At 38.0% G+C, this 19,605-nt stretch overlaps 1 protein-coding gene across 1 annotated transcript in view; it reads left to right on the forward strand.

Moving 5' to 3' along the window:
• LOC126397009 (uncharacterized) overlaps positions 1-19,605 on the forward strand; it is a 31,344-nt gene that overhangs the window by 7,492 nt on the left and 4,247 nt on the right. The window contains exons 3-9 of the mRNA XM_050055446.1: positions 4,514-4,648; positions 4,893-4,922; positions 5,147-5,401; positions 5,501-5,737; positions 5,831-5,947; positions 6,424-6,552; positions 6,683-6,832. Coding sequence (XP_049911403.1) covers positions 4,514-4,648; positions 4,893-4,922; positions 5,147-5,401; positions 5,501-5,737; positions 5,831-5,947; positions 6,424-6,552; positions 6,683-6,832 — 1,053 coding nt within the window. The remainder of the gene's footprint in view (positions 1-4,513; positions 4,649-4,892; positions 4,923-5,146; positions 5,402-5,500; positions 5,738-5,830; positions 5,948-6,423; positions 6,553-6,682; positions 6,833-19,605) is intronic.

A 19,605-nucleotide genomic window follows, 5' to 3' on the forward strand; every position in this document is an offset into this window, starting at 1 on the left:
AGCAAAGAGAAGAGGGATGAACCCTAGAAAGAGCCATTATAGTATGGAGGTATTGGAAAATTAGAAACCTCTCTATGTGCAAAGTTCCTGATTTGTAAATAAAGGGAAGAAAACAATACTAGTCAGGCCAAATTTCTGGATAAATCTTCAAAGCTGGCAGAAGCATTATCAATATACAGGTCCCTAATGCTATGTATACTCATGTCATACCAAATTTGGAAGCCTTTGTCTGATAAAGTTGATTGTTTAACACAGATGAGTGAATAGAAATGTTACAAATACCCAGGCACTTTTTTAAAATGTGTAATGATTGAGTTACAATTAGTTGTATATCTAGTTTATGTAACTATGTAAATGAATTAGCTGAAAGATTAAATGTCAAATTACAATATTCTGCTGATGGGGAAGTCTTCACTTTTGTTTAAATTAAGTTTTTACCCAGATATTTTCCAAATTCTCCAAGAACTGACTTCAGGTACAATCAAGGCAGCTTGATAACATATAATAATAGATCATCTGCATAAAGTGAGACAGTGTGACACTTTGCATACTGTTATTCATCTAAGAGATGTGGAAAGTGACTCTTCAACCAGGACAAAAAGTAGATGGTCTAATTTATTTCCTTGTTTGGTCTCTATCTGGAAAATAATCAGAGGATAGAATTGGTATAAACTGAGGCAGTTGGATTGGTGTAAATAAGATTGATTAGTTAAATGAAATAAGGGCCTAATTCATACCCATTAAGTGTATGGTATATATATTCGTACCCTATCAGTAAAGTCTTTTTGGCATACTGCTTCTGGTGATGGAGTGTCAGATTTAGTAGAGATTACATTAAACAGCTGTGTCAAACTGCTGTCTGCAGTGAACAAACTCAGCTTAGTTATTGGAAATAATATGAGGAAGAAGCATGCATGGCTTTAAAAAACACTTTACCATTACAGTTCCTCAAACTGATAGGTCTGTAAGACGAGCAATTGAGTGGGTCTTTTTTTAATAACATAGATGACTGGTGGAGGGTGGGTGGAAGAATGTTATTTTTGAGTGTTTCTATGTAAACTAAAAGGAGAAGTGGGGCAACTTATTTTAACTCCGTGGGAAACCCATTGGGGGCCTGGGGCATCCTAAGATAAGATAAGATAAAATAAGATAAGATAAGATGAACTTTATTGTCCCACGAGTGGGAAATTTGTCCTGGGCTTGTTCACCCATGCTGCAGCCACAAAAAGTATTCAATTCAATTTCCTCCAGTGAGACATTCTGTTCTAATAGACAGAGGAGAGTCTAACACAGCTGAATAACAGGCGACAGGTAGATTTTAAAATACATGCATCATCTGTACTTAAAAGGTGTTTTAGAAATTGACTGATGAACGAATGTTTTTTTTTCTGACCTTTAAAAATGTAACTGCATTTTCTAGCTCCCACTCCTGTACAGTGTATCATGTTAATATTTTGATAAATGATTTATTACATTCAACACATGCATTTTTCTCTCATTGGAACTATGCAGATGTGAATGTACACAATATTGGCTTAGAGTTGTTTCAGCACATAAATATAGACAGTGCAGGCAGTGCGGTTGTACTGGGGCCTGTGAAGTGGGGGCCCCATAGAAAGAGTGGGCCTTCCAATAATGCGTTGGGTGGAGAATGGGCCCTTATGAGTGATTCACCTTGAAAATATACCTGTGTTCAAAAACGAACTTTTATTAAATAAAAAATGGTGCCATTTGCTATATATGCCTTTGAAAAAGGCAAACCCACCTCCATCGAGTTTATTTGTCTTTTTTTGTAAAATAGTCAATAGCATCAGTAACAAAATTATAAGGTTATTCTATTATTACAAATCAACTATTAAAGTTGTTAATTAAATTAATAATTTCTTATTTCCTTATTTTCTTTGATATTTTTTGTTACACACAGATATGTCATGATGGTTGTTGGGTCATATGTATGTTGATGTTATCCAATGTCAAGTCTCTGATCATGTGAGGAGACAACATGTGCACAATAGCGAGCACTAGGGCCTGTCATATTGGTGTGCACTGGGGCCCATTGCAATTATCATACACCACCGCTTTAAAGCCATAACTTTAATCGAGAGACTAATGTAACTTTTTCTTGTTGGGACGTACACTGTTACGTCGATCAATTCTGACTTTCACCTCCGCATCACAAGCTCACTACTAGTAAAAACCACATGAACACGAGGCAAGGAAATATGACATCTTGTAGCTTTCTGCTCAAACCTCTCAGACACAGGATTGTCTGCACATTCAAGAAAACATTCCCACAATCCACCCACAAAAGGAATAGTCAGCATAATGATGATAAACATCATATTTCAGGTTATTTTACTCTGAGGTCACACAGACTAGCTTATTTGATGTTTATGTGTTGTGCAGCTTGTAAAAGTTGGTTTTCTGCCATGACAGATTCAACACAGTCACATCAGTAGCTGTAAGTAGAGTTTGACGACTAACCACAGTTAGTATTTCCGGTTTATCTAATGTACCACAGCTCAGTACTGTAGGAGGGGAACAGAAAAACTTCAAAGATATGGCAGATTGTGTACCGTCTTTATCTTAGTGTCACCTGAATGTGTTTGGTCACAGTAGCTACCACTGCACTGTAGTAGAAGCAGTAGACAACAGCTACTGACAAATTTGCGGCGTCAGTAACCAACAAAAAAAGGCATCCTTTAATGTCGGCATGATGCATGTCTGGTTGGTGTTACAGTTTAACGGCACCCAGTACCCTTAGGGGGAAACACAGCAGGACAAGGACAAAAGTTAAGGTGGCAAAATCCGACTGCAGTGAGTGGGAGGAGCAATGGATGGGTCAAACAAACATGAGTGAGCAAACTAACCTGAGAGAGCAGTGTCTATTTTCTTAAACCTAACCACAGAAACCCATCCATCAGGGCTCGAAATTGCGACTGTTTTGGTCGTTTTTGGAGCACTGGTGCGAGTGTAAATAGTTAGGAAAAAATATGTTAACTATTTGTTGTACCGCCATAGTGCATTTATTTTGAAAGATATTGCATGTAAAAGTTAAATTTCCTGTGAAAACAGAAGTGTATTTTGAAAGAGGACAATGCATGTAACAGGCAGAACTTGGCACAGTGTCCCCGAACAAAAACAGCCAACGCACCCGGGGTACCTTGCACGTCCTATGTGGAATATAAAAATGAACTCAGAATTTGCGGAGGAGAATGTCACAGAATGGCAGGTCTGTCGCTCATAGTCATCATTGCCATGGTTACAGAAACTTCGACACTCAAGACCACTGTTAGCGCGCTCACTGACTGACTGATGAAGTTATGTGAAGGTCCCTTTACGCCCGGATGTTAACTCCTGAGCCTATGGATCTATGAAGCCGCAAGTGCACTTGATTTTGTTTTCCATTTCTCAATCATTGTGGAGTTGGACGCACAAGCACAAGCTGTGTTTACACTCCCACAGTGCGACATAAATTGACGCAGAAACACCCTTCACTCAGTTTACATATCGATATCTGTGCCCGCTCCACCACTCATTAGACTGTCTCGCATTGGCGAGGTTCTCCAACAGAAACAGCTGTTATCACGCGCAACCATTACGCATGGCTGTGGCTATTAAAGGGGAACTAACATTTTTTTCAACCTGGGCCCTATTTTCTGATCTACTAGCCTGTGAGCGCGTGCTATATTAAATAATAGGGCACTCAGACAGCGTCAAACAACGTCAAAATACGTCCACTAAAAATGCATTTTTTTCACACAGATAGGCTTGGATTGTTAGTATAATTATCCAACAACATAATGGAAAGGAGAAATGAACATCTGTCTTTACCTTTAGCCGGAATCGGACATATTTGTTGTGGCAAGTCAAAACACTTCCTCTGCCTGCTCCCTGCTGTCATTTCTATTAATTAAGACTGAAGATATGAGAGAGAAAGGCCATTGTGGACGTTTGAGCTTCAGTACGAAATAGTGATCAGTCCAAACCGAAACTAATTTTGTGAGTATGGGAGGTTCAGTGCAAAGCAGGAAATAGCGGTTTGCCTTCTGAAATAGCAAGTGCGGTTCTTTGCCACATTGTCATAGCAACCACATTCACCTGATGATGCTTCGGCCCTGCTGGAAGAGTTTTATCTGTCAGATAAGCTTATCAGCTAAAAAAAAATAAATAAATAATGATAATAATAATAATGATAATAATAATAATTTATTTTATTTATTTATTTATTTAATTTATTGATTTTAATTTTTTTTGCATGGTCATGTGACTCAGTCACCAATTCACTCCCACTGCTGTGATTTACAAGCTGCGTCAGTAAGGTTGATTTATAATTAAGCGCACCTGTGCGTGCTGTTGTATTGTTTGCCAGAGCACACTGAAGAAGGGCCAGACCCGAAACGTCTGTGTGGCAAAATAAAATTTGATAAACTTGGAGTGCTGTTCCTCTCATCTTTTTGAAGTAAAATATTTGTACTTGAAGGTGATCTCCAGCATGCTCTCCATCTTACAGCCTCTGCAGCTTCTCCTGCAAACACCTCACCCTCAAACACAGCCAAGCCAACAGACCCTCAGGCAAACACCACTCAAAGCCAGACTTCACCTCCACTCACCACGCCCAACAACACAGTGACTCCCACCACCCAAGGTTGGAATTTTCTCTTTTACAAGTCCTCTATTTGTTCCTGTAGAGGACGGTGATAAGACTGTGATATTAATATAAGCACAGGCAACGGTTACTAACACTGGCACTGCTGAGGACCAGGTTACAAGAAGTTCACAAAATACAGACACCTGCTTTACTTGCTTTGGAAAAGTATTTTATAGTTTTATAATCATAGATTAATATTTTGTCATTTCCTTTTCTAATCTCATTTCAATGTGTTCTCCAGCCACCAAACAGGCCCCTCCACCTCCACAGTGTGAGTATCAGTATTATTTTTTAGATAAACCTCATCTTTACTCCTGTACTTATTAAACTGGTTTCCAGTGTTTCTCTGTGAAAATAGATTTGCACAGTGAGTGTACAAAGTGTTTGGATTCACGTTCAACATCTACATGAACAAACTGTCTGAGATTGAAAGATGTCATCAGGTGGTTTATATTAACTATGAGATTTTATAACTCTGTTCATTTTGTTTTGCAGGTTCTTACAATGTTGTACCCATCACCTCTGGCTTCAGGATTGACATGACAAGCTCTACCCCTGGCAACTACATCATAAACATTACAGACAAAGGCCGAAATGAACCCACTGTTCAGTCCTTCAGTGGAACCTCACATGAAATCAAACACCTGAAGCCCTGTACTGAATATGAGCTCAGTGTTGCATATCGTGATGATGCTGGCAATGAAACACTCTGTACCAGCACTCAAAGTAAAATGAAGACAACTGGAATGAGTGAGTAAAAATAATTCACATTGTTGAATTTCATCTCATTTTCCTTTAATTCAAGAAATGACACAGGTTTGTGCATTTCATTTCACTTGTGTGTTTCAGGTAAAGGAGACATTAAAGAAGGCAGCTGCATGCATGGATATGTTTGTTACCAGAGTGATTGGGACATCAGCTCTTCACTGTCAACATCCAATAATATCCCAGCTCAGCCATGCAAAAGCAGCAATACAGAGCTCTGCATTAAACCTGATTACAATGACATCTGCACTGCTCTGACTACAACCTTCACTTCAGGAGACTGTGCCAACACCTTCAGCCACACCAAAAGCATCACTGTCGGTATGTACAGAGGAGTCCTCGCGTAGTTTGAACTGCATGTAGTGTATTTCTTATTTCATCATGTTGAATGTATGTGTTGTTTTCTTTATTCAGCAGATTTCTTAGATCCAAATAAAATAATTCAGATACCTCCAACTGGACTTCCTGCAAAAATAGAAGCAGAATTACCTAAACACTGCACCGATCTCACCGTCGATTACACCTGTCAGGGTAAGTGTAAAGACTAGAGGTAAAGAGACTTCGTATGTCACCAACATTATGAATGGATTTACATGGAAGTGGATAGAGGCACATGACATTCTCACACTGTAGTCAAACAGAAATGACCATTAANGTCGATTACACCTGTCAGGGTAAGTGTAAAGACTAGAGGTAAAGAGACTTCGTATGTCACCAACATTATGAATGGATTTACATGGAAGTGGATAGAGGCACATGACATTCTCACACTGTAGTCAAACAGAAATGACCATTAAAATCAGTTTAACATTAAAGTGAATCTGAATTGTCTTTTGGTGTGAGAGGAAGTGGAGGTGTTGCTTTGTGCTCTCTGTGAATCAGATCTGAGGAGAATATTTATTTGTTTGTTTTGAATTATTTTACATTGAAATCTGACTGCTCATTGGCACCAAGAGACAAATCCAAGCTGTTGAAGAAATGCTGTCATCCTTGTGTCTCCTCAAAAGATGAACTCGGTGACATCAAGAATGAGTCTGAGCTGGAGCCCTTCACACATTACAACTGTACTGGTCACATCAAGAACAACAATGTCCCCATTAATCAAACCAAAGCTATCGACTTCAAAATCAACTGTGGTATGTTGATATTCACTTCACCTCAGTGCAATGATAAGAACAATGAGCTTGTATCTTCAGATAATTATGGAGAACAGAACAGCTCCAGATGTTTAGTTCAGTGTTACAGATGTCTGATATCTTCCAACAGATCTTACAATAACAACAGAGCCAAGGAAAACTAATACCTCCATTGATCTGACATGGACCACGACCAGTCAGAACTGTTCAGTTCTTCCTGGTCTTCCAAACCTTTCATATGACTGCAGCTGTGTCTCTCGTTCCAACCACAAACTCAGTGGTGAGTACAAATATTTAGATTAACTGTCTTATTTCACTGATTTTACAGGAAGTCTTTGGAGATTATTTCATTGGTTGGTATATTCAAACAGTGAAACGTACTGTGACATTTGAATCATCCATGGACCTACATGTCTCCATGCTAACACTTTAGCATGCTGAGTGAAAGAAGGTGTGAATAACCTGAGACTGGTGAAGATTGGTGTCACAAACATGAATTAATTGAAAGATCAGAGTTTAGTATCCTTGTTTCAACAGGAAGTAAACGTCAGAAATGTCAGAGCTTCAGTGTTCACATATTAAATTTACCAGTCTACTTGCAGGTCAATAACACACAATGAATACTAAAGTTTTAACTAGTAGAGGCTGGTGATCTAACAATGACACATGGATGATTGACTGAGTCATTGAATAAGATCAACTTTTTTGTCACTTTATGGGTAACTTGACCAAGAAAACAATCTGCTGTTATTTAGTCTCTGTTGTTTTGTTATTCAGTCAAACACAACAACACAGCTAATGAAACTATGTTGCCGATCCAACTGACAAATCTCAAACAGGAGGAATGTGTCGTTTTACTGGACTGGATCCATTCACCATGTATAAGTGTACAGTTCAACCCAAGTACAACGGCGAGGAAGTTGCCAGTCATTCTCCAGTTACTGAGGTTCAGACTGAGTCTGGAAGTAAGTGTCTAAAACTGTATATTTTGGAGCAGATTACAGTAAACTCCTGTAAGAAAGAAAGAAGCTGACTATTGTTTATTAAGTTTGTGTATTTCACATGTTGTTGAATGAACATCACAGTGTAGCTCCAGTCATTAGTAAAGTACGGTGGTTATTCACAGTGTTATTCTCTACAAATCTACCAACAGTCAGTTCTGACCTGTTCATTTATCACAGGTCACCCATAGAGTCTGCAGTGATTATATACTGTTTCAGTGTGTTTAACTGTAATCAGTTTAGTACAATGATTATTGTATTTAAAAAAAAAATACATAGATTATTTTCATTTGCATTCACTGTAAGTGCTGTTCTTTTAAATAATGAATTTAAAAAGCAACTTTGAAGTGAAAGTTTTTTTAAAATGTACTTGTTATTGCATTTAATGTGGCAGCCTGTCATATGCCATGCCATGATTCATTTATTTCCTGCTTTAACGCCTACAGTTCCTATTTCATGATAGCTTTATTTTAAGAACGACTCAGTTTAATTTAAACATGTGATACATGTGAAGTCCAACCCACAAACCCTTACTTCCATAGCATTACAGCTGTGTGCGATGAATGGAAAAACAAAAAGTCCCATTTAAAAGCTGTCATCATTCATCATTTAAAACATATAAGACAAAAGAATGATAACTTTAAATATATGTATTTTTTGTTTGTTTGTTTTTACTTCGAGTTAATAACAAGTCGTTTGCCATGTAAGATTAATTATCCTTCTTTGCTTTGCACATTTTATCTTTACATCACTACTGAATACCAACAGAGCAACACACTAATGATGCTAATCGGTGTTCAAACTGCTGTTATAGCAAACTGAAATATTCCTTTTTCTGTGAGTAAACATATTGTTGTATCTGAAGGAAAGTATGGTGTTTCTTACAGAACCAGAAGATATTCCTCATGTGGATTGGATTAATCCAGAGCATAACGTGGTCAGAGTAAGCTGTACTTATGGAAAACTCTTTAATGGACCTGAGAAGAAATACATTGCACGTCTGTATTATAATGGTGCCCTTCAGAAGGAGAAGACTTCAGTAGGCCTACATAACTGCAAATTTGAATTTAAAGATCTAAGCTACTTAACGGAATATGAAGTGAAGGTTTGTATAATCCTAATTTTTGGTTTCACAAGATAATTTCAACTTTAATCCTCATATTTCTTCAAATACTGTAATTCCTGATGAAGGGATTTTCTGTGTTTCCAGGTGTTTGCTTTCAACGGACACCATTACAGCAACCCCACGGAAAGAACTGTGACCACTTCCTGTATGTGCTGGTTTAATTACTGCCACAAATTGTTCAACTAAATCATTTGGATGCATTTTGCTTTGACAAACAGTACACAGTCACTTTTTATATATCCTAAGGCCCTGACATACCGAGCCGACACTCAGCCGTTGGTCAATGTCGGGCTGCTGGTGAGGATCTGTGGCCCTTTGTCACTTCACCGTTGGCCCTCGTCTGCACTAGTCGGCTCTTTTCTGCAGATTCAGCATGTTAAATCTGTGTCAGTAACTGCAGAGCCCGTCGGTGAATGAAATCATTCTGATTAAGAGGAGAAGCAAAAGTGAGAAAAGTAAACAAAGTAAAAAGTTCAAGTCAAGAGGGAGTGACACCAAATCAAACTTATTACATAAAGTGAGACTGTTTTTCTTTAGCCATTCAGCTCTTTTGTAGCGACAGTTTGTGATGGTTTGTGTTATTGTTCACTGGTGCATGGTAAATATGTTTTGTTTTTTCAACACTGAATTTTGCTCATAATGTGCTAAATGGCTAACTAGCATCAACATGGTCTTCCAGTATCCCTTTTTGTATGACGATTATAGACGACCGCCGTCTGCTGGTGTTGAAAGTTATTTTCTCTCACACATGTGCAGAATGTACGTGCTGGTTGGCTGATGGTTTAAGGTTTGTCGACGTGAGGCAACAGAGCAGGGGGCTTTTATCACTGCTAGTTCTCTGAAGTCGGTTTGGTGTGTCTGGGCCTTTAGACATAAATGCCGCAACTTTGATATTCTTCTGTTATGTCCATTATTTTACAGACAATTCTAAAGCTCTCATTGGTTGTTTGGTCATCGTCATCATCATTGCATCTGTGGCCTTGGTTGTGGTGGTCTACAAGATCTACATTCTGTGGCGCAAAAAGTCCAGAAAGTAAAGATCATTTCACATCTCACCACCTTCATCACTTTGACTTTTACATCAATTTAAAATGTCATCACTTAGTTTAACAGGCCTTATCTGTGGTTATCAGTTTCACATATACCGTATGGGGCCTGAAGGAAGGGGTCTGCTACATGTAATGATCCAGGACACTGCTATCAACCCATTAAATGGCCGTTATCAGTTGTCATCGGGAGCGGTTTCACTTTTATTAGGTTTTATTAGGTTAAGAGAAAACTTTATGATTTTGGATTAAAATAAGACTGTTACAAAACATAGTGTGATGAACTTACATACGTCACTTAAAATAAGTCAGCGATGGCTTTTGGTTTGACACGCGACACAAACCCTGGTGTTTGTTTGACCCATCCACCACCCCGACCTCCCCACTACACAGACTGTCTCACTCTTTATACTAACGTTACTTCACCTGACTTCCTCCTTTGCTCCAGTCATAATTACTACAGCCACTGGAGGAAGCCTCCTGACAATAAACATGACCACTTAATGTGTTGACAGCGATTTTCTGAACATACTAGATGTAGCATGCCCTTTCTAACCCATAACTATAAAGCTGATAACCTCTGTTATACCAAGGTCTGGGTGACAACTTGATCCTGATTGGCTGCAGGGCATTAAAAACTAATAATGGACACCTACTGGGTAGCTCTGTTTGACTATCATTCTAAATCAGTATGCTGGCTATAGTTCCAGCCTGTATCTGACACTGTACAACACTGAGTGCAGTTAGTGTCTCATGCTCTGAACACTATAGGATGGAGACTGAACCAAAGCAATCATGTCACATCCCATTTGCTTTTCAACATACCACTTCAGGCTGCGGTGAACAGTAACATTACACATGGTGTACCATTTATCGTGAAATTTGGGGACAATGACATGGCTGGATAACTGTCTAGTCTTGTTGTTAAGCATACTGTCATATTATATTCACAGTTTGTCAACCATATGCAATGTTACTGACTTTAAATCCTGCTAACATAATGTTAGCTTTCTGGCTAATAGCTGATCCAAGGGTTTTATGAGCTTAGTGGACTTCAAATATCTCCCATCGCTAAGTTGTATCTAAAGTTTTTCCTAGTAACTGCAGCAGTGAATAATGTTTCCATTGCATGAGAACCTTAAGGTATTGATTGTTCCAGGTAACAGATAAACCCTCAGGTGTTATCAGGGAAGATCAGTTATGGCTTGTGAAAAAATTAATATTTTGATTGCGAAAAGCATAAAAATATAGATAAATAGTCTTACTTTTTATTTCTTTAGTAAGTGACCATGGTATAAACGGGATAATGCCCTTCGAGGTGTCCATTATCAGGAATTCACACCCCCACATCGGTCAAGTTCGTTAATAGCTCAGTGACTAGTATTGTTATATTCAATATAAATGTTTGTTTTATTCAACCAACCTTCACTTTTTTCTCTACAGTTCTGTGAATGACGATATGATGCTTGAACAAACAGCAAGTGAGTAGCTTTTTTGTTTTTAACACAATAGTCTCTGAGAGAGTAACAAACAGTAGCCTAATCACATTCAGCAGCTACAAAATATTAATCATGTTTTAGCTGTTAGGTTATTACATCACCTGGTATAATGGAATACTTACACTGACTGAAATCATCCATTAGGAATTCTGTCTTAGAGCACAACAGTATTTCTGCACAAAACTTTAAATCATAAAAACAAAGAAACTTTGAACAAATATTTTTATATACAGTAGTTCAACTATGACATGAACTGTATAGTTTGAAGAATACAACAAGTTGCACTATTTCCTTTTCTTGCCTCTGTAGTTTATGTTAATGTTCCTCAACATCATCACCGCCGTTAAGACAAACGCTGATGAAGAAAGGCCTGATGGAGCTGCCAACCAAATCATCATCATTCGTCTAACTTCTGCCGGTCCATAGTAGGCCTTTTACTCTTTTTTACATTGGCAATAGTCTAATTAGGATAGGATAGACTGATGATGCTTTGCTTGACAGAGGTACAACATGTTGTTAAGTGGTTATTTTTGTTGGAGCTGCCATTTTCTCGTTAAAATTTTAATCTTGATGACATGAGATGAGATGATGAGACAAACTTGGTCAAGTTTAAGGTTACACAATTTAAGACTAATGAAATAACATTGCAAAGTTTTAGATCCCGACCATAAAAGTGGCTTTGAGTATCGAACGCTCAAGTCAAAAGTGAACAAAGCATTTGGGTCAATAGCTGTGTGAACAGTGTACAGTTTACCAAACAGTAATGCACCTGTATAGCATGGCTTTTACACATACATTTTACAAATAACCTGTGTTTTATTGTTCTGTTATTATCATGTCATATTGTCTTTTTATTCTTATTTTTTTGATCAGTAAGGTAAATAAAAGTAGCAGCAGCTGTTTAGTCCTGTAGATGTACCAGCAGGCGGTTAAAGTTTTAAGTTTGCAGATGTGGGATTTTGTAGAGTTTTAGAGTCTGTTTTAGCGTTGTTGCTTTTTGTATGTGTTTTTGAGGTATTGCCTTTTATATTTATGGTGCCTATTATCATTATTATCAGGTCACAGTTTTTAAATGGAACATTGTATCAGACCAGCCTCTGCTTTGTACTCAGAAATAAAATACTATTTTACTTGGGAACATACAAAATCAGATTTAATCCTTTTTTGTTTTAGTTTTGATTTTAGGTAATCAGTTTGTTTGTTTTTAAATCAACTATTTTATCAATGCACAATAAATATGGAATTTATTTAAATAACACGCAAATGTACTTCACAAATGATCATGCATGTTTTCCACTGTATGCAGTTGAGAAATGATGCCCTCTGAAACTCAAATCTGGAGGACGCCTGGTTAATTCTATGTAGTCACCAAGCCACCAACCTGGGGAGGCTGAAGATTAAGTCAGCATGCAATTGCCAAAAAATGTAGTTCATTAAATGGCCACTTGAGGCTGGCTCCAGAAGTGAAAGAAGCCGCATCAACCCCCATGTCAAAATTCCCAACTCTACAACAGAAATAAACATGTTTACAGCCTGGTATAAAAAAAATGGTTTTGGTATCTACTTCAAACATTCATGACAACTGTACGGGCGGTGAATTTCTATGTTACTCACCAATTTTTTTAAGACTTAAAGTTGTGCATAATTAAGGGCATGACCACTTTGAGTGACAGGCTGTTTGCTAGGTGTTTGCTGGCCAAAATGCAGATATCTAGGCTTCAAAACAATAATCCACAAACCAATGGGTGATGTCATGATGTCTCCATCTATTCTTTTTTTACAGTCTATGGTAGCCACAAGAAGCCCATTTATGTTAAGATGGCCTATCACTGAAAAATAATCTGAAACACATGAACTTCACTGCAGGATGTAACTTATTGAAACCTGAAATGTTTGATCTAGCATCAGTCATATTATGTTTGTCACAGTCCAGAAAAAAAATAGGAGCTATATAAATATACCTACCATTAAGCTGGTATCATTTGCCAGTTACTGATCAAAATGAAAAGTCCAAACTCTTGCAGTAAATTCAAAGGGAAATGCCCCCTTTTCCACTAACACTTTTTTTTAAAGATATTTTTTGGGGCATTTTTAGCCTTTATTTGATAGGACAGACAAGTGTGAAAGGGGGAGTGTCACAAACTGGCTCAGAGTATGTGACAAGAAGGGAGTCCACACAAAAGATTTACTTAAAACAAGCTGAATTTATTAAACTAAAATTAACTTAATAATCAATGGAGTGCGTAGATCAGCAAAGTCAGTCATGAAAGCCATGCATGGGTGAGTGTCAGGTGTTCTGTGGAGGTGTTGACGGTGCAAACCAAAACCAAAAATGCTCAGTGGATGTCAGCTGAAAGGAAGGGAGAGACCAAGTGAACAGATTAGGCAGCTTTTATAGCTTGGAAGCCCAGGTGAGCCTAATCAAGGTAACGACCCTCCCATGTCAGCCAGCTGCCTGATGAGACTGGCTGAAACATTCTCAAAGACATTGGGAGGGGCGTCACAGGGAGAGAGAGAGGGAGAGACATGCAGCAAAGGGCCACAGGCTGGAGTCGAACCTGAGCCGCTGCGGCAACAGCTTTGTACATGGGAGACTTTCTGAATACTGGGGAGTACTTGTTGAGATTACGCCCACCCATTTTTATTTTAAACAGATAATCCATCCTAATATTACATGCATTTTATACTGGATTACATTAGCTGGATTTATCCATGTATCAGTGGATGTAGATTTGTACATGAAACACATTCAGCCAACAACAAAGGTGAACAGTTAGACAATTTGGACAAAACATATCTTTACATTTAAAATCTTGATTATATAGCTTCAAAATATACACTTAATGGCCTCTTTTCAGTTGTTTAAAACTGTCATAGAGGTGTTTACTCAAAAATTATATCAGTGTTAGCATTAGCATCATAATTAGAGGCAGAGTTGTGCTGAACTGCAATATATTGAGAGATGTTTCTATATATGCTATTATATATGATATTCATATTCTGCTTCCCTCATTTATGTAAATGGAAATACAGATTATTAAACATCTACTGATGCTCTGCTCAGCTGTACTGAAACATGTAACTTAAAAAAAAATAAAATCGCAACACAAGATAAAATCAAAAGACCCACTTCCTCTCTTGCTTCTCGCCACTGGAGTTATTTATCTGTCACCACTCTCTCTCCCCGCGCATTTAGCACCACAGCTGCATGAAGGGGCTGAGGTGTCCTCCGTCTCTGTCTCCTGTCTCGCTCTCTATCTGTGTGCGGTCCACATCCTCTTCCTCTTCATCATCATCCATCTGATTATTATCTGACCTGTTGAACTTGAGCTATCTGAGGAATGAAAGGATACTGTGCGACCCGTTCCTCTGTCTTGTCACGGATGTGTCCCACTGCCACACTTTCTTAACTGATTCTTGGTCAAACAGCTCTTCAGACGGATGAGAAAAACGCAGAAAATCAAACCTTTTCCACAGCTAGAGTTTCGGGGTCAGTGTGCAACCGTGATTGACACAACGTGAGGTTGTGTTCGTTTTCAGACGTGCCACAGTTTCAGACAAAATCAAGTGTGCAAAGGCCTGGATATGGCAAGTGTCCGTCTCAAGATCCTGCTGCTCTGGGCTGGGATCATCGCTGTGGCCAATTGTAAGTAACAATCTTCTATGTAAACATAATGGCCTTTTTAATTTTTAAAAATACTACTACTACCACTACTACTACTACTACTACTACTACTACTACTAATAATAATAATAATAATAATAATATAGGACAGTAGAAAGGTAAGTGTTTTGTGAAGTCATGTCCTTGTATCTGTCATCTTTAAGAGTTTTAGTTGTAAAAAAGCAGTGTTTTTTTAACCCTTTATCTAAAAAAAAGATTTCCATTTACCAGATAAGACATAACATTAGGCTGTCATCTTAAGGTATGAATATGTACAGAAATACATAGAAAATTTTAAGAAAAGAAACAAGAACAGAGATCACAAAACAATACAGAAAACTACGGAACAAAAAACACTTGCATCATAGTGTATTTAAGTACCTTTAGGACGGACCACATGTAGAGATATGAGTTCATAGTTCCAGGTCAGGTAGACTATCTACATAGTTTAGTAATGGGTTCTAAGTTTTATAAAATCTCTTAATGGAGCCGTTGAGGATGCATCTGATTTTTTCCAACTTTGATCTGTTTGATGGAGATATTACATCCTTTCATTCAAATAGATTTCAGCATCTAGCTTAAAGGAGGAAAAGGCAATGATGAATGACCAGAGAGTACTAAGTTTTAAGAAAGACCCCATGGTGACTGGGGTCAGTTTACAGCTGTCGCAAATTGGGCCTAAAGTTTTGGAATATTCTTGCAATTTAAGCTTAAAAGATGTATAGCCAGTGTAGCATTTAAAACTGTATTAAGGCAAATCTTGAGCAAAGAGAAGAGGAATGAACCCTAGAAAGAGCCATTATAATGAGGCGGTATTGGAAAATTAGAAACTTCTCTATGTGCAAAGTTCCTGATTTGTAAATAAAGGGAAGAAAACAATACTAGTCAGGCCAAATTTCTGGATAAATCTTCAAAGCTGGCAGAAGCATTATCAATATACAGGTCCCTAATGCTACGTATACTCATGTCATACCAAATTTGGAAGCCTTTGTCTGATAAAGATGATTGTTTACTACAGATGAGTGAATACAAATGTTACAAATACCCAGGCACTTTTTTAAAATGTGTAATGATTGAGTTACAATTCGTTGTATATCTAGTTTATGTAACTATGTAAATGAATTAGCTGAAAGATTAAATGTCAAATTACGATATTCGTTAGCATACCTGCTGACAGGGAAGTCTTCACTTTTGTTTAAATTAAGTTTTTACCCTGATATTTTCCAAATTCTCCAAGAACTGACTTCAGGTACAGTCAAGGCAGCTTGATAACATATAATAATAGATCATCTGCATAAAGTGAGACAGTGTGACACTTTGCATACTGTTATTCATCTAAGAGATGTGGAAAGTGACTCTTCACCCAGGACAAAAAGTAGATGGTCTAATTTATTTCCTTGTTTGGTCTCTATCTGGAAAATAATCAGAGGATAGAATTGGTATGAACTGAGGCAGTTGAATTGGTGTAAATAAGATTGATTAGTTAAATGAAATAAGGGCCTAATTCATACCCATTAAGTGTATGGTATATATAATCGTACCCTATCAGTAAAGTCTTTTTGGCATACTGCTTCTGGTGATAGATGTCGGATTTAGTAGAGATTACATTAAACAGCTGTCTCAAACTGAAATTGGACTGACTGCTGTCTGCAGTGAACAAACGCAGTTTAGTTATCGGAAATAATATGAGGAAGAACAGTTCAAGGTAAAGTGCATGCATGGCTTTAAAAAACACTTTACCATTACAGTTCCTCAAACTGATAAGTCTGTAAGACGAGCAATTGAGTGGGTCTTTTTTTAATAACAATGTAATAGATGACTGGTGGAGGGTGGGTGGAATAATGTTATTTTTGAGTGTTTCTATGTAAACTAAAAGGACAAGAGGGGCAACTTATTTTAACTCCGTGGGAAACCCATCGGGATCTGGGGCATCCTCCAGTGAGACATTCTGTTCTAGTAGACAGAGGAGAGTCTAACACAGCTGAATAACAGGTGACAGGTAGATTATAAAATACATGTGTTATCTGTACTTAGAAGGTGTTGTAGAATTCACTGATGAACCTTTTTTTTTTGAACATCAAAAAATGTAGCTGCATTTTCTAGCTCCTTCTCCTGTACAGTGTATCATGTTAATATTTTAATACATGATTTATTACGTTCAGCACCTGCATTTTTTTCTAATTTGAAAATAAGCAGATATGAATTCACACAATATTGGCTTAGAGTTGTTTCAGCACACCCGGGAGCATGTTTAACATCTACGTGAGCAAACCTTTAAAGCCACAGCGTTATGTCGAGAGACTAATGTAATGTTTTCTTGTAGGGACTTACAAATTTACAGCAATCAATTCTGATTTCCACCTCTGCATCACAAGCTCTGTTACTAATAAAAATAACATGAAGATGAGATAAGGAAATATGACATGTCTAGTTTCCTGTTTAAACTTCTCAGACACCAGATTTTCCACACATTCAACAAAACACTTCCTCAGTCCACCAACCAGAGGATAAGTCAGCATAATGATGATCAGCATAATTTGAGAGTATTTTTCTCTGAGGTTGCACAGACTGAATCAGTAGCTTATTTGAAGTTCTTGTCCAGCTTATAAATTTTTGTCTTCTGCCATGACAGATTCAACACAGTCACATCAGTAGCTGTAAGTAGAGTTTGACCACTAACCACAGTTAGTATTTCCGGTATATCTAATTTACCACAGCTTAGTACTGCAGGAGGGGAACAGAAAAACTCAAAAATAGGGCAGAGTGTGTAACATGCCATCTATATCTAAATGTAGAAATATCTATATCTAAATTTCCACTCCCTTTGTAAACCCTCACCTCATATTTCCCACCTGCAGCGTTCAATTCAACTGTGTCCTGTGAAGTATTCATACTCAGTTTACAGTTTTTTGGAGGAACATTAGTGTTGCATTCAGCACGATTTAGCTGATGTATGCATTACATCAGGTAAGACTACTGGCAGTTAAGTATTTCCACTTGAAGGTGCCGCTCTTACGATCACTGCTCCTCCTCCAAGCATCCCACCCTCAAACAGAACCAGCAATCACATAGACTCTCAAACATCATTCAGAACCTGACTTTACCTCCAGTCACCACGTGCAACACCCAAGCTTGGAATTTTCTCTTTTACAAGTCCTTTATTTGTTCTTATAGAGGACTGTGATAAGACTGAGATATTCATATAAGCATAGACAACAGTTACTAACACTCATAAAAGTTGGTCTTCTGCCATGACAGACTCAACACAGTCGTAGCTGTGAGAAGGGTTTCACAAATAACCACAGTTAACATTTCCTGTTTACCTCGCCAATCCTCAGCTCAAACTGGCTCAAACATGTCTGGTTATGTATTCAGCCCTTAGTTTACATTTATTGGGAACATTAGTGTTGCCTTCAGCATGATATACAGTAGCTAATATATGCATTATATCAGGTAAGAGTACTGACTTTCTCGCCATTTTACAGCCACTCCTGCAAACACCCCACCCTCAAACACAACCAAGCCAATAGACCCTCAGGCAAACACCACTCAAAACCACACTTCACCTCCAATCACCATGTCGACCACAGTGACTCCCACCACCCAAGATTGGAATTTTCTCTTTTACAAGTCCTCTATTTGTTCCTGTAGAGGACGGTGATAAGACTGTGATATTAATATAAGCACAGGCAACGGTTCATGAAATACAGACACCTGCTTTACTTGCTTTGGAAGAGTATCTTTTAGTGTTATAGTCATACAAAAAATATTTTGTCATTTCCTTTTCTAATCTAATTTAAATGTGTTCTCCAGCCACCACACAGGCCCCTCCACCTCCACAGTGTGAGTATCAGTATTATTTTTAAAGATAATAATACACCTCATCTTTACTCCTGTACTTATTAAACTGGTGTCCAGTGTTTCTCTGTGAAGATAGATTTGCACAGTGTGTGTACAGAGTGTTTGGATTCACGTTCAGCATCTACATGAACAAACTGTCTGAGATTGAAAGATGTCATCAGGAGGTTTATATTAACTATGAGATTTTATAACTCTGTTCATTGTGTTTTGCAGGTTCTTACAATGTTGTACCCATCACCTCTGGCTTCAGGATTGACATGACAAACTCTACCCCTGGCAACTACATCATAAACATTACAGAAAAAGGCCGAAATGAACCCACTGTTCAGTCCTTCAGTGGACCCTCACATGAAATCAAACACCTGAAGCCCTGTACTGAATATGAGCTCAGTGTTGCATATCGTGATGATGCTGGCAATGAAACACTCTGTACCAGCACTCAAAGTAAAACGAAGACAACTGGAATGAGTGAGTAAAAATAATTCACATTGTTGAATTTCATCTCATTTTCCTTTAATTCAAGAAATGACACAGGTTTGTGCATTTCATTTCAATTGTGTGTTTCAGGTAAAGGAGACATTAAAGAAGGCAGCTGCATGCATGGATATGTTTGTTACCAGAGTGATTGGGACATCAGCTCTTCACTGTCAACATCCAAAAATATCTCAGCTGTGCCGTGCAAAAGCAGCAATACAGAGCTCTGCATTAAACCTGATTACAATGACATCTGCACTGCTCTGACTACAACCTTCACTTCAGGAGACTGTGCCACCACCTTCAGCCACACCAAAAGCATCACTGTCGATATGTACAGAGGAGTCCTCGCGTAGTTTGAACTGCATGTAGTGTATTTCTT

This window comes from Epinephelus moara, chromosome 10 (assembly GCF_006386435.1).
Source record: "Epinephelus moara isolate mb chromosome 10, YSFRI_EMoa_1.0, whole genome shotgun sequence".
In the NCBI taxonomy this organism is placed as follows: Eukaryota; Metazoa; Chordata; class Actinopteri; order Perciformes; family Serranidae; genus Epinephelus; species Epinephelus moara.